The 15,317-nt window shown below is 35.4% G+C and overlaps 1 protein-coding gene across 3 annotated transcripts in view; it reads right to left on the bottom strand.

Annotated features, from left to right (window-relative positions):
* Positions 1 to 15,317, bottom strand: part of LOC111417063 (sodium leak channel non-selective protein na) — a 73,957-nt gene that overhangs the window by 19,807 nt on the left and 38,833 nt on the right. For all 3 annotated transcript variants that reach the window (XM_071195084.1, XM_071195085.1, XM_071195086.1), the window contains 6 exons: positions 10,507 to 10,686; positions 9,830 to 10,459; positions 9,657 to 9,777; positions 9,470 to 9,603; positions 9,254 to 9,419; positions 2,692 to 2,886 (listed from right to left, as the gene is read on the bottom strand). In XM_071195084.1, coding sequence (XP_071051185.1) covers positions 2,692 to 2,886; positions 9,254 to 9,419; positions 9,470 to 9,603; positions 9,657 to 9,777; positions 9,830 to 10,459; positions 10,507 to 10,686 — 1,426 coding nt within the window. The remainder of the gene's footprint in view (positions 1 to 2,691; positions 2,887 to 9,253; positions 9,420 to 9,469; positions 9,604 to 9,656; positions 9,778 to 9,829; positions 10,460 to 10,506; positions 10,687 to 15,317) is intronic.

Here is a 15,317-nt window from a genome sequence, read left to right as displayed (position 1 = left end):
AGAACCTGCATTGAGTATCGTTACGCCATGGTATTGGCAGCAGTTAATTAGGTTGGTAGAAGCTATAGTTTGGAACATGGAATTGAACGACTTTAAAAACTTGAATGTTTTGTATTCATCTTCACACGCAAAATTTTCTTATTTCAATTACGGTATGGTTAGAAGCACATCGTGACAGCCCAGATGTGCTTTATTGCAAAACAGAATTTACCGATAAAGAACTGAAAAGTGTAAATTTGTGTAGAAATTGTAGACAAAGGGTAGCATCAATTCCACATGAGTTGCCTGTTATTTGCAAAACCCCCAAAGGTATAACCGCAAAGAAGCATCAACATCTTTTGAAGTTGTGTGAGTGGATACCGTCTCAATTTCATTGCATTTATAGAGATATGACAATAGACAAGAAGGAAGAAGAAAGCCCTAATTCAGAATAAATTTCTCTAATCAGAAGTCTTTTTTGATTGTAACCTATTTCTGGTTGATTATGATTTGTGTTTTATGTTCCTTACATGATTTTTTGTTTAGTGGTAAACAACCGTAAGTGCCTTAATTTTGGTCAGGTATAATGGATTGTTGACATGTGTATAATAAAATAGTTCAAGTAGTTACTTAATTAAATGTTCAAGACACCAAATAAGTAATTTTATTTTATTTCTACTAAAAATATTCCTCTATCTATATTATAAAACTTTAAAAGTTGTTTTCTAAAAACCTACAATAATGGGAATACAATCCTTTACCTCTAAGGTACAGATATATGTATAGGGGAGTCTAAACAGCATCTTCACAAGCGCAAAGGTCAACATAGAAACGAATTATCAAGTCTCCCACTGTTTTCAACAACAATTTATATATTGTGATTCTAAGTGTAGAATATATAAATAAAATTTTTTTCTAAATGTTTTGTCGTAAAAAAAATTGTAAAAAAAAAAATTAAAATTAAAATTGTAATTGTTCTTTTAGATTTATATTAAAATCCTGATGATAGGCTTGCAATAGCCCGAAACGTCGTTTAAACATGTTTGAGTAAACATAATTAATCCATGAGGAGTGTGTTATTTCCCTGCCAAATTATCCTTATAAGAGAATTAAATGTCCTATAGGATAGAATAGCAAACTTTTTTGTTCATATACAAAACAAAAAATTAATAATTAATTAATTCTTTTTTAATAGGTAAATGGGTTTTCATCCATATTGGTATATTATATGTGTTTTTTAAAAAATAAACAATGTTTATATTCCAATATATTATTTATAGCTAATACCGAGAAATGTTATGACATTTATTACAGCCGCAGATGTCAGGTTGAAATCCGAGCTCGAAGAGCGAGGATTTTAAGACATCTAAGGCTGTAATGTGTCATAACATCGAGGTTTGTTCAATAGTTTATCTGTTTCAGGCGACCACCTTCGCATTTTGATTACTTTAATACGAACAATAGTAAATCAAAAATTCATTTGCAACGTTTTCCGTAAAAGTCTAAGTCGTTATCAATAGTCGTTATATAAGTTGGTTGCTAGGTAGTCACAAAGATGTTTATTTGTCAACAAATATTTTATTTTTTAAAAATTCAATAATTTGTAAAATGAGTGACGTTAATTCACCTAAACTAATTAATGCATCACACTTTTTCGGGTTGTTCTAATTGCACGGTGAACATAAATAATTACTATTATTAAAAGTAGCATTAGGTTTCTGTTCCATTGTTACTTAAAATTTTCATAATGAAGGTTTATTAAATATGTAGCTTCTTTTCCTGTATTGTAAAAATATAACATTACTAATATGTCATTTTTACCTTACCGATATGTCATTTTTACATTTCTAATACAGTTATAAGGTACATTACAAACCAACTTTTGTGAATGTTAAGAACCTTCTTACAGCCTGAAACCGGTAAAATTTATTAACTCTACCGGTTTCGGCCTAGATCATTATATGTTTCACTTGACACATCTGCTACATCCCCATTCTCATTTTCTAAGTTTAGTCCATTAATGATATATCAAAATTTGAATATAGTTGAATGTAAATTTGAATGTGTTTCCTAACCTCAACCTTATACAACGAGACTCCTGACGATGGTCTAGGCCGAAACCGGTAGAGTTAATAAATTTAAATAATATATTGGAGTATAAACATTGTTTATTTTTTAAAAAACACATAATTTTTTTTGTTACGTGGGATTAAGTGAAAAAAAAATGGGAAAAATGTCAAAAAATTTGATTTTATTGAGTTGTTTTAGGCTATGGAAAAATAACGGAAAGTCCGATTTATGCCATCAATATCTCAAAATGTTTGTCTGGATCTCTACTTTCATGTCCATATAGCTACAGAAGCACACTATGTAAAATAAAAAATATACTGAACATGAACCGTTACTATGTTTTATAATTTACGATTTTCCACATTTTTTGGGATATCTCGAAAACTGGACTTAATGGAGAAAAACTAAAGATACTTTCAGAATCAAAACAACATTCTACATTATAAAAACATATTGCAGTCTTCGAGGAAAAAATTGATTAAAATTTATAATCTAGTATTATTATTTGTACCATAAATATTAAATTCAAAATAGTTTTTAAAAAGGAATTAATTTTGTGTTAATTAGTTTAATTTTAATAATTAATAAAAGCGTTTCGAATTTTAAACCATAACTTCTAAAAAATATTAAAAAATTACTTACTTTAAACATAATATGTAGGCACATCCACATAACTCCTAAGACTGTTACGAATAAATCATAACGATTTCTTCTCGATTGGAGATAACCCCTCGGGGTGAAAGCAATATTTTTCATTACAACTTCAATTACAAAGACAAGGGTACAAAAAATTCCCACCGTAGCTAAGATTTCCGTGTGTGACTCAGCTTTATTCCACTAAAAAATTATTTATTATTAAATTTAGTTGTCTCCCCGTTGACTTGCATAACTTCGTATGGTTATTCCTTGCAACAAAATTAGCAAAAAACTTTCGGTCAACATAGGTGCAATTCTCAACCGTTTTTGAGATATGGGATAACTTAATTAACTTAAATTACTGTCTTAGTTCTACAATAATTAGCAGAAAATGTTAAGTTTTAATCATTTTAATGACCAAACAATGCCATGAACAAACAAAAGCATGGGGATCATTAATCGATTAAAGCTGCTCAAAATGGCGACCCTGAACTCTGCTCTTCGACTCAGTTCTCGTATATGATTCTACCTAGCAGTTCTTCTTTGGTGGGCTTCCCTTGTCCATAAACGATGATTTTAACATTGCCTCACAGCAGAAAATCGAGAAGGGCAGGTCCGGGGAACGCGGGAGGCATCCGACAGCTTCATTCCGCCCTATCCAGCGGTTTGGAAACGCAGTGTTTCAAATATTCACTCCTTCCATAGTGTGCCGGACACACGTCATGGACAAACCACATCCCATTACGCACGTTCAAGGGGATATCTTCAAGAAGTATGGGAAGCTCTTCTTCTAGGAATCTCTTGTAGATTTGACTGGTCAAAGTTCTATCAAAGATTTTTGGTCCCAGGACAACATTTTCGATGATGCTCCCCACACAATCTATGGAATCTATGTACTTTCTGACAAAGTATGGGGATCTTCTTCGCTCCAGACGTGCTCGTTATGTGAGTTGTTAATCCCATCGCGAGTGAAGGTAGACTCATCCGCGAACAAAGCAATTGGGAGGAGATTCTGGTCCTCTAGGATCCATGAGCAAAATTCTTCTCGTTTCGCATAGTCTGCTGATAAGAGATTTAGTTCTTGTTGTACATGGTAAGGATGTAGCCCATTTTTAGGCAAAGAATTTTTCTGTCCCGTGGTGGCAACCATTCTTCTTATGCTATTCATGAAAAACAGCTTCAGTATGGTTTTTTCCCGCAGGCTCTTGTTCATTGGTATAATTCAAGAATCATCAAGTCGCTTAAAAATCGTTTTTGTCCAGCAGTGAATACTGGAGTAATGTTTAGATCTTTTAATTTTGCAGACAAAGTCTCCTGTAAATGGGGCTGATAAGGTAAAGAAATATAAAAAGGTTGTTTAGAATATTTAGGGTATATAAGATTATTAATGTTATTTTGATGTATACGATAAAAATGCTCTGCATTTCTACAATAGAATAACCTTTATTGAGGCCCAGCCCTACAATCGTCTGGATTTCATGTTTAAACTCTGTAAGATCGAGGGGATATTTGAGAACTCTGATGAACATGAATCTTAAAGACAAAGAATCTTAAAGACATAACTTCTGAATAAATATACATCATTGTAGAATTTCATTTTTGATATCTACTTAAGATTTCATTCGTTATAATCATCACACAATGAACTTGGAGTATCACATCGCTAAACTGCTGTTAAAGGTTTTGACCTACTTGGACAGGCGGAATACTGCTTCCAAGACCACTTGTTGCTTTCAAAGACTTTTATAATTGTTTGGAAAACAGATATGCTTTCCATAAAGCTACCTACCGCTTCCAGAATGTTAGATACTGCTGGAAAAGACTAATAGCTGCTTGAAAAGAAGAGATTTGCTTCCCAAACAAGGTACCTACTGCTTCCAAAATGCTAGATACTGATGTAAAAGATTGCAATCTGCTTGGAGAAGACTAGATAGTGCTAACACACAACTATAAACTGATTGGAAAGACGAGATACTGTTTCCATAAGACTACTTACTGCTTTCAGAGCGCTATATACTAATAGAAACGATTACAACCTGCTTGGAGAAGACTAAATACTGCTGGGAGAAACTATTATCTGCTTGGAAAGACAAGATACGGTTTTCAAAAGACTATTAACTACTTTCAGAATGCTAACAGTTGTTGGAAAGACTACTAATTGCTAGGAGAAAGGTAGATATTGTTGGCAAAGACTATTTAATGCTTTCAGAAGACAATATACTGCTGTCAAAACACTACTAAGTGCTTGGAGATTACAATACTACTAGCTGAAGACTATTTACTGAAACTATTCTTCTGTTGAGTGATATCTTTCTGTGTCCCTTCCATTACAGAATTAAAAATTGTTGCAACAACACTCGATTCTTTATCACCCAGATGCGAGATATCTTTTAGACGGGGGTAGGGTCAGTGCGAATTTGTCAAATATCGGGTTGGGCATGGAGCCGTGCGTCTTCAGACAGAGATTACATTAAACCCGATACTTTCTAGTTCTAGGTCTACTGTTAGTTCTACTTTTACACTAGCCGTCTTGAAAGACGTGCGGTTAAACTCGAATGTTTCTAGTTCTAGGTCCAGTATTAGTTCTAGTTTTAAATGTTGTTTAGCTTAGATTGTGGTATATTCTTATTGAAAGAAAAGTAGAACTAACACTAGACCTAGAATTAGAAACATTGGGGTTTAGCCGTGCGTCTCTTAGGACGGCTATACCTGAATATTTCTACTTCTAGGTCTAATGTTAGTTCTAGTGACACTGATAGGTAGCGCTACTTAGCATAAGATATCACTATGTTGCATAATTTTATTGCACTAAAACTAGAACTAACACTAGACCTAGAACTGCGTTTTCAGACGTACGGCTAAACCCGATACTTTCTAGTTCTAGGTCTAACGTTAGTTCTAGTTTTACACTAGCACTATCACTAGAACTATCACAAGACCTAGAGCTAGAACCATGCGGGTTTAGCCGTCTTGAGAGACTTGCGACTAAATCCGAATGTTTCCAGTGATCCGTCTAGTGTTAGTTCTAGTATTAACTCAGAGTGTATTGACACACAGTCTATCTAACAAAACGTGACATGACATCAAAACTTAAATGTGATTTTTCGGTATGTTCTAGACTTTTTATTTTAACGTGTTTTTTGCGTCATTTCACATTGATTAAAAAAAAATCGACGATTTTTAAACCACATCTGCATACTCTCTTGCAGCTTCTGAAGCGTTTTCTCTACTATAATCATACTAAAATCATGTCGACGTACTCCTTATTCAAGAAACTGCTTCGTTGATAACCAGTGTTGTTAAATACCCGGGTATTTATTTTCAAGGGTAAATTTCCTGGATATACAGGGTGTATCTGAATGACGTGCCCAAACTTCAGGGGGTGATTCTTTAGGCAATTTTAAGGGTACTTTTTCATATAAACTATCAGCGATTTCGACTCCCCTGCGAAGCTACGTCCCTTCAAAAATGGCGAAAAATTTTGGTTTATTTTATTTTTCCCGAAAACCATTAATGCCAAGAAAATGAAATTTGGGAAATATGTTTAGCTTATAATAGGGCATGTTTCGAGCCTATTTGTACTTTCAATCTTCCCTTCTAAGTTACTAAACATAACCACCCCCATTCAATTTTTGTCTAGATCTTTTTTATGACGATGATAAATACATTGGAAATATTTTATTTAGATAGACGAAAATATTCTAAAACTTTTTTGCCTCTCTGATGTTCTTCGAAAAGTTAATAATTTCTGAGAAAAAAATTAATTAAGCAAACACTAACTGTTAAGCTGTAGCGTTGTTAATGGAAAGTGGGAATGAATTTTTAAAGAAAAAATCTTAGCAGGCTTAGCAATCTTTGTCAAAAATATTTTTGACGTTTAAATGTCAGTGGTTTTCTTACTATTATTATTGTTTTATTTAAAATTTTGAAACGTCGAGTGAACGAGCGTAAATGCGGTAGAACTTTATTCATAAATTAATTTGAAAAACAATAATAATAGTAAGAAAACCACTGACATTTAAACGTCAAAAAATTTCTGACAAAGATTGCAGAGCCTACTAAGATTTTTTCATTAAAAATTCATTCCAACTTTTGATCGACAACCCCGTTGTTGAACGGGCAGTGTTTGCTTTATTATTCTTTTTCTCAAAAATTAGTCGTTTTTGGAAAAATTTTAGAGATACAAAAAAGTTTTAGGATACTTTCATCTACCTATGTAATTTTTTTTTAATGTATTTACCCTCTGCATTACGTTTATTAGTTTACAAGGATAGGTTGAAAGTACAAATAGGGTGAAAACGTGCCCTACTACCAGTTAAACATATTCCCCAAATTTCGTTGTCCTAGCGTTTATGGTTTTTGAGAAAAAAAAATTAAACCAAAATTTTCCGCCATTTTTGGAGGGGTGTAGCTCCTTAAGGGAGCCCAAGTCGCTCATGGTTTATATATCAAAGTACTAGTGATGTAAAAAAAGTAACTATTCGTTACACGAGTACTCGTTACTAAGCGAGATCCGAAGTAACTGTTACCGTATCACATCGGTACCAGTTACTTTGGATCTAACAGTTACTTTTTCCAAGTTACTCTTGCCAAGTATTGTCGGATAGGCGAAATCGACTTAAAAGTCGAAATGTGCAAAAAAATTTATTTTTACATTGCAATAATAAGCTGTAATATCTTTTATTGTTGTTTTAAAATTTTTGTTTTATTATTGCTTGATTTATAGAAGAAGTTTTGTTTTCCATTGTTAATTTGTTACAACTTTCAAATATTTTTTTTATAATAAGAGAAACGTAAGTTATTAATAATTAAATAATAATAATTAAGAAAAATTCTTTGTTATAATATGCAGTGAAAAAGTAAATCGCATAACCTACACTCTATATAATTTCTGATATTAGTGCACAGTGCATTACTATGCATACTACGCTACTACGCTACGTAACAAACACAATATAACATACGTACAGTATTTGTTTTCAAAAATGAGTCTAATATAAAATAAATTGATATAAGTATGTAGTTCAACTAAAACGAGTACTCTATCGCAAACGAGTAATCGAACCTCGAGCGCAAACGAGTATTCGAACCTCAAGCGCAAGCGAGTACTCGAACGCACATGCAAACGATTACTTGTAACGAGTACAAAGTAACGAATACTTTTTCTGAAAGTAACGGATAGTTAAAAATACTAAAAAGTAACTAAACTTGACATCACTACAAAGTACCCTTAAAATTGCCTAAAGAATCACCCCCTGAAGTTTGGGCATGTCATTCAGATACACCCTGTATACCCGGGGGTATTTACCCAAGATGGGTATTTAGGGATATTTATAAAATTTAATTTAAATTGAGTTGTTGGCAGTTTTGCAAGCACTTCAAGAATGCAAATTCGATTATCGATACACCAAACTTGTTTATAACATCTACAAGAATGCTACAATAATGGTAAAATTGCATAAATAGAAATAGTAAAGTACTGATTGTGAGTAAAATAAAGCAATACAATGTTGAACCCAAATTGTTCATCACAGTCCTGGAGAATGTATTTAAACAACTGGATTTAATCCAAAAAAGCATCAACATTGATGGCAAATACCTCAGTAATTTACGCTACGTGGACGATATAATTCTTATTTTGGATAGCCTTGGAGAGATGAAACTAATGGTGAACGACTTAAAGAAGGTGTGTGCAAGAGTCGGGCTAAATATTAATGTAAAGAAATCAAAATTTATGACAAATCTTGTTCCCAAGTCTACCATCAACATTGGGGATAATGAGATTGAGAGAGTTGACAGATGTGTATCTTGGCCATGAGGTTCGTGTATCGAGAGATAATCAAACAAGCGAACTGAACAGCCTACAGGAAACTTAGAGACATCTTCAAGAGCGAGATATATTTGAATCAATGCTCCGAAACATTAACATTAACGGTAGCCACTGCCAGGAGGCTCAAAGTAACGCAAAGACCGAAATGAAGACCTATGAAGAAGAACTGGTGCAAATGATGTGGTCAACATTGTGGCAAAGCTCAACAATTGGATTCAGACAGCGCAGAATAGAATCGAATGGAACAGAATAGGGGAAGCCTATGTCCAACAATGGCATGATGATAATAATCATAATAACTTAATCTAATCTAAATTACGAGAGCTTCGACTGATCAATCTTCAACGTCCATTTCATTATCTTCCTCTTAATTTTTTCGGAATCTGATATATTTTTACTTGTATCACTTTTATACGTACCGTTTGGGTATTTACCCTGGGCCGGGGTAAATACCCGAATAAATACCCATTTTCTAAATACCTACCCATCAGTTATTTACCAATCACTGTTGACAACTGTCAAAAAGTCAACTTCATGCGCATTCCATCTAAAAAAAGTAAAATTAAATTAGTTACCGTAACTAGTGACTTTCAGAGCTTTTGACCACCCATATCTCAAAAACGGTTGAGAATTGCACCTATATTGACCGGAAATTTTTTGCTAATTTTGATTCATGGAATAACCCTACGAAGTTATGGAACTCAACGAGGAGACACCCTGTATAATAATTTAATTTACCGTAACACTTAATAAGCTGCTATTTAATAAAACCATGATTGCAACACATCTTTTAAACTTAATGTTTTGTGTTATGTCATAGATAAAAGCTCGGAATTTTTTTCCATCCGGCCGAGGGGGTAAGTGAAGAGGTTGAGCGATTTTTAATCGCTTTTTCAAGTCGCACCTAAATTATTTTAGAGATTATTATTAAGAAAGAAAATTTTGTTTACTAACCATCTTCGTTGATCCACCGTTAATAAAGCCGTTCCTTTATTTTCTGAATAATTTGCAATTACAACACCAACGAAGAGTGTTAAACCAATCATACAACCCAAGAAGATGTAAACGTGAATGTAAATTGCGTGTACCTAATAAAAATAGATTAAATTAACTGTTTTTTTTTAATTAATCAAATCGTTACTGGTCCTAAAGCTTTTATTAAGACATCTCGAACATCCAACCATCCTTTGAACGATAAAACTTCGAATAAGGCCAACATTGCGTCTCCGATGTTATCGAAATTAAATCTTCTTGGATTCGCCCTTATTGAAATAAATTGTTAATAAAAAATTGTTTAATTGTTTTTTAACATACCAAACTCTCGGGACTAACATCGAAGGATAACTTTCATTATCACCGGGTTGTAATTTCATTTTAGTTACATAAACGCGTCTCATAAAAACGCCGACGCAATTTTCTCGTTCTTTTATCGTTGGATCATTACATCTCGCCAATCTTCCTCCGTACAATTGCACTCCGTAACTTGCAAACACGAACATTAATAAAATCAGTAAAGTTGATACTAATAAAATCTCTTTGAACCCTCTGCATAACTCGTAAACGACTTTTCTCATATGTGGGACTAAAGTAAAGATTCTTAAAGGTCGTACGCATCTTAAAATCATTAATAGTTGGGCTCCGGAGTTTGGTGGAACACTTTTCGGCATCCAGCACAAAAAGACTAAGCTAACGAGGTAGATAAAAACGTCTAAAATTGCGGCGACGTCTTTTATGTAAGCTTTTGGGGTAAAAAATAAACCATCCGCGAGTATTTTTAACGCTAATTCGATACTCATAAAAATTACGAAACCATATTCGGCGATTTGCAATGAGACGTGTTCCATTACTCGATAATACGGAGTTTCAAACATCATGCTAAGACATGATAAGGTCGTCATCGTTATCATTACCCAATCTAAATAGGTTACTAATCCTAAAAAATTACTAAAAAAAAGGAAATTAATTTAAGAATTTTATTTATAAAAACTTACTGTAAACTTTTATATTGAACTTTTCGTTCTTTTCCGGTTAATGGATCTTTTAATCGTGCATCGTATCTTGCGTAAACAATTAATTGACAGATTTTTCTAAATTTGCTTTCTCGGGGAACTGCAAAAAGGGGGGTATCGAAAAATGGGTGGTTTTCTCTTAAATCTTCTTCGCGTTGATTTCTTTAAAATAAAAAAAAATAAATTAATGATTATGTAACTACGAAGCCTTTCACCTTCGCTAGCAGTATCACTAGAATCAACACTAGACCTAGAACTAGAAACTTTCATTTCAGAGAAAAAGGTAATGCCAAGCTTCCTCAAAGTGAAGCACCATATCGAGCTGATACGAGAAAGAATTCACAAAACATTTAAAGGCTTACAGTAAATAAGTGAGAGGTTACTACGACTCTCACTTTCCAATTCTGTAGCAAGAGATGACTGGGACAAAATCAACAGAATAACTATGGAGAAGACATGCATGAGAATTCCAAAGAAGTCGGGACAAGCAAATTAAGAATTAATTTTAATTAATTCTTAATTTGCTTTTTAATTTGATTTTAATTTAATTAATCATTAAATCGCCGCAACCACAAGAAGAAGAACAAAGATTTGCCAATCGAAACGGTCATCATAAACCGATCAAGCGTCTTATTAACAGAGGAGGAAACTTCAGTACTCGCCAAAAGCTTAAATTGTGCAGTCGCTCTAAAAAAAGGTTCCGAAAGAAGAAATTATCTGTTGAGTGGAAGCGGCTATTCGCAGAATAGCTGCAGTGAAAGCAGAAGAAATTCCACAAAACATAGTGAGAATATATTATATAAGTGGTATAATAATAACAATAATGCCTTTTATTCATTTATTTACACACACGGGGGTAGCAACAGGACACAGTCCCACATAAAAGCTACTCCACTGTAATACATTTTATATACAATAAATTGTATGAACACAAAATTGAAAATCGATCAATTAATTAATTAATGGCCTTAAGCATATGTGATCAAATCAATTCAAGGCAGAACTCAAGCCGCTGCAACGAGATAATGTACATAAAATCACACAACTGGTAGGGTGAGCACGGCATCACTGCAAGTTCTGCGCTGCTGATGTGTGGGCATATGATACATTTGACAGGCAGATTGGTAATCTGTATAAGGATGATGGAATTTATAGGAGAGATACTTCAGAAACCTTATCTGAATCCTCTCTATTCTGTTAATGTATGCGTCGTACTGAGGGTTCCAACCTGCACTGCCGAACAATAAAATACTATTAACGAAAGCATTGTATAAAGAAATAATAGGTCCAGGGCAGCAAAACGATTGAGAAGAGCGCATTACAAATCCCAGCATCCTATTAGCTCTGGCCACTACTGCGTCAACGTGTTGATCAAACTGTAGTTTTGCTATCTAAAGTAATGCCCAGGTCTTTAATAGTGTCAACACGATCCAGTAAGCATGTTCCGCACCGGTAATCAAATTTAAAGAACTGCTTTTTTCTCGTAAAATTAACAGCCCGACACTTCGATATGTTAAGTGACAAATTATGTATTAATCTCACAAAAATCATAAAATTTGTTCAGGTCATTCTGAAGGTTAACACAGTCTGAAACAGCAGCAACAGGAGAAAATATTTTAATATCATCAGCATACATAAGACATCTTGAGGTAAGAAAAGACCTGGTGGTGTCACGTATGTACACCGTAAATAAGCGCGGGCCCAAATGAGTACCCCAACCACCTGCGTGCGATTGGAGAGGTACGAAGCAGACCAGCTCAAAAGGACACCTGCGACACCAACGCGCTCCAACTTCAACAGTAATAAACAGTGATCCACTTTGTCAAAATCTTTGCTAAAGTCAGTGTATATCGCATCTACTTGGATGTTTTTATCAATAGTCGAAGAAAGAAAGTCAGTATATTCTAACAAGTTGGTGTCCACAGATCGCCCCGGATAAAAACCGTGTTGCTCCGCACCCACACAGGGCTTCATCTGAAAAAATAGCCTGCTGTAAACCAATTTTTCAAAGATTTTTCCCATTATTGGTCAAATAGATATAGGACGGTAATTAGTTAGAAGACTACGATCTCCTGACTTAAAAATAGGCGTAATTTTCGCCAGTTTCCACACAGATGGAAAAAGCACTGTAACGTAGCGACATATCAAAAATTAAGCATAGAGGTCTAGTAAGGGATTTAGAGCATCTCTTAATAAAAATGGAAGGTATATCATCCGAGCCCGGACCCTTGGAAACAGCCACACCAAAAAAAGTCTCTTCAACCTCGGATAAATCGAAACAGCCAACCGAGATCGCATTAAGGCTGTGGTCCCCCCACTCGGGGTATGCAGTAATTACCGGCGGGGCAAACAGATCCGAAGTAGTCGGAAAAGAGTTAACAAACTTCCTCTCCATTCACCGAAGACACACCGTTATGCCGGACAATCGTCGGCATGCCAACACCGCCCTTTCTTTGTCTTAGATATGACCAAAATTGTTTAGCGTCAGCAGCAACAGAGTCCTGAACATGAACCATATAATCTTTGTGATTACACGCTATAAGACATTTAGAATGATGTCTCAGCATTGAAAAGGTGCGGTAGTCAAGTCGATTTTTGTATCGTTTCCACCTTCTATGTACATTCCTTTTCTCACGTAATGTGTTAATTGTGTCCCGAGAGAACCAGATGGGATAACTAGTAACCCGTATTCCCCTACGCGGAACATATCTGTCTATAACGTCATAGACGTAAGAATAAAAGGTATCTGCTACAGCGTCAACCGAAACGCCGTCCAAAATTTTAGACCAGATTAAACTGTCGAGGTAACCATTGATTTCGTCATAAGAAGCTCTAGAGAAATTCTAAGCAACGCCAGAGCGCGGATTAAGGTTGTTCTCTCGGGGCACATCACAACAGAATTCAAGAGTGGAGTGAGCAGTATCCTCGAACATCAGAGGATTATCACATCTTTCGAGCTTCGTTAACGTTACGAGGCGACTAAATACCAGATCGAGCGTATGCCGATAAGCATTTGTAAAATGGTTATGTTGATCCAACTCACCCAATGGCAGAGCATCCAGAAAATTCACGGTCCGAGACCCACTGCAGTGAGGAACAAGAGAAATCAAAGAATCATTTCTACTCCAGCGAATCTCGGGTAAGTTGAAATCGCCACAGATAATGAATTTATCATTGCGATGCTGATCGATAATATTCATCAAATTATCTGAAAAAGCAGACAAAGCAGCAACGTCATTGGGCGAAATATAGATACAACAAACATGCAACTTAGCCACGCCGAAGTGCAGCGTCACGCAAACTTCCTCCATCCCCGGAAACCAATCACATGATTCGGAACTATAAAGTGAGCTCGAAACGCCTATGACTACTCCGCCACCTCGAGTAGTGCAATCGATAGTAGCAGATACGCGGCCACGTCTATAAACCGTGTACGAACTTGGGAGAGTTTCAGCCGAAAAATACCGGGGTGGAGCCAAGTTTCCGTTAAGCAAATTACATCGCAATCAGAATTTAATGCGTTATTGTACAAAATCGGCAACCTGCACCGTATGCTCCCAACATTCTGATAATAAAAAGTTAAGGAATACATTAAAGTCACAATCAAATTGGTATAATTACAATTAAGTATTACTTTACATACGTCCTTCTCAGTCTTTATTTGTATTACATGAGAGCCCTCTGATTTACGGACAAAAATCTTGCAATCATGGGTCCAAATGAAACGATATCCCTTATGTATCTTTACCTGAACTTCTGGCGCGCGATAAAAGGGATTTATTCAATGATGTGAGGTGCTAATTCACAAAACACTTATCACTAACCCCAGCAATGCACATTCCCGGAGGTGAATCCGATGGCATAGACTTTCTTTTGAGATACAGGCAGCCAGAAAGGAATCGCGCTTAAGACGACTGCAGAAATGAACGACAATAGACCTGGGAGCAGAATTCGAGCGATCGAAATGGGGGACACGGTGAATCGCATCCACATCTACATGCGAGACATCAGACCCCACGTGAGCAGCGACAGTATCCAGTACATTCAACAAGTTTTCGTTATTTCTTTGACAAACCCCTTAAATTTCCAAATTGCTTCGACGTGAATACTGCTCCAAGTCATCCATGCGAGACGTAAGACCAGCCACCCGCTCACGAAGGGAGGCATTCTCCGCAGTTAGCTCATCGATAATCTTGATTTTTTCATTTATTTCATTTAAAATATGCTCAAAATCAGATATACGCCCACTGCAGAACTCAACCGAATCAAAAAGTTCCCCGTTCTTCGATCGCATCTCCGACTGCATATCACGGACCATCTCGTAAACAGATTTTAGAGTGATAACAGAACCTGATGACGCCGACTGAATAGACACGATTGATTTGCGGGAATTAACACCTCGCTCTCTTAACCTGCAATCCAGACATATCCAAGCCTCAGCCGTCTTACAAGGGAAGTGTCACAACTGTGTCTCACCGATTTCGATGCAATTTGGTACAGTCATAGAATGGGCCAAAATAAGGTTCGTACATTTTTTTATACGTGCGGTAAAAGCCCCTGGGGCGAGTTATAGGGGTTGAAAGTTTGGAGAAAAAGTACGTTTTCACTTATATTTTAAAAATGAAAAGTGCTATCAAAATTTGGTAAATTGTAACTGATATTCATTTTAAAAGAGCTTTCTTTTGATGTATCACACATATACCAGAGGGTTAAGAAGGGCGAACTACCCCTATTTTTTTGGAATTATTTAAAAACCACCCTATCGATTTTGGCGGCATTAAGTATACTTCCAG

This window comes from Onthophagus taurus, chromosome 3, assembly GCF_036711975.1.
Source record: "Onthophagus taurus isolate NC chromosome 3, IU_Otau_3.0, whole genome shotgun sequence".
NCBI lineage: Eukaryota > Metazoa > Arthropoda > Insecta > Coleoptera > Scarabaeidae > Onthophagus > Onthophagus taurus.
This window is presented reverse-complemented; position numbering and strand designations above follow the sequence as displayed.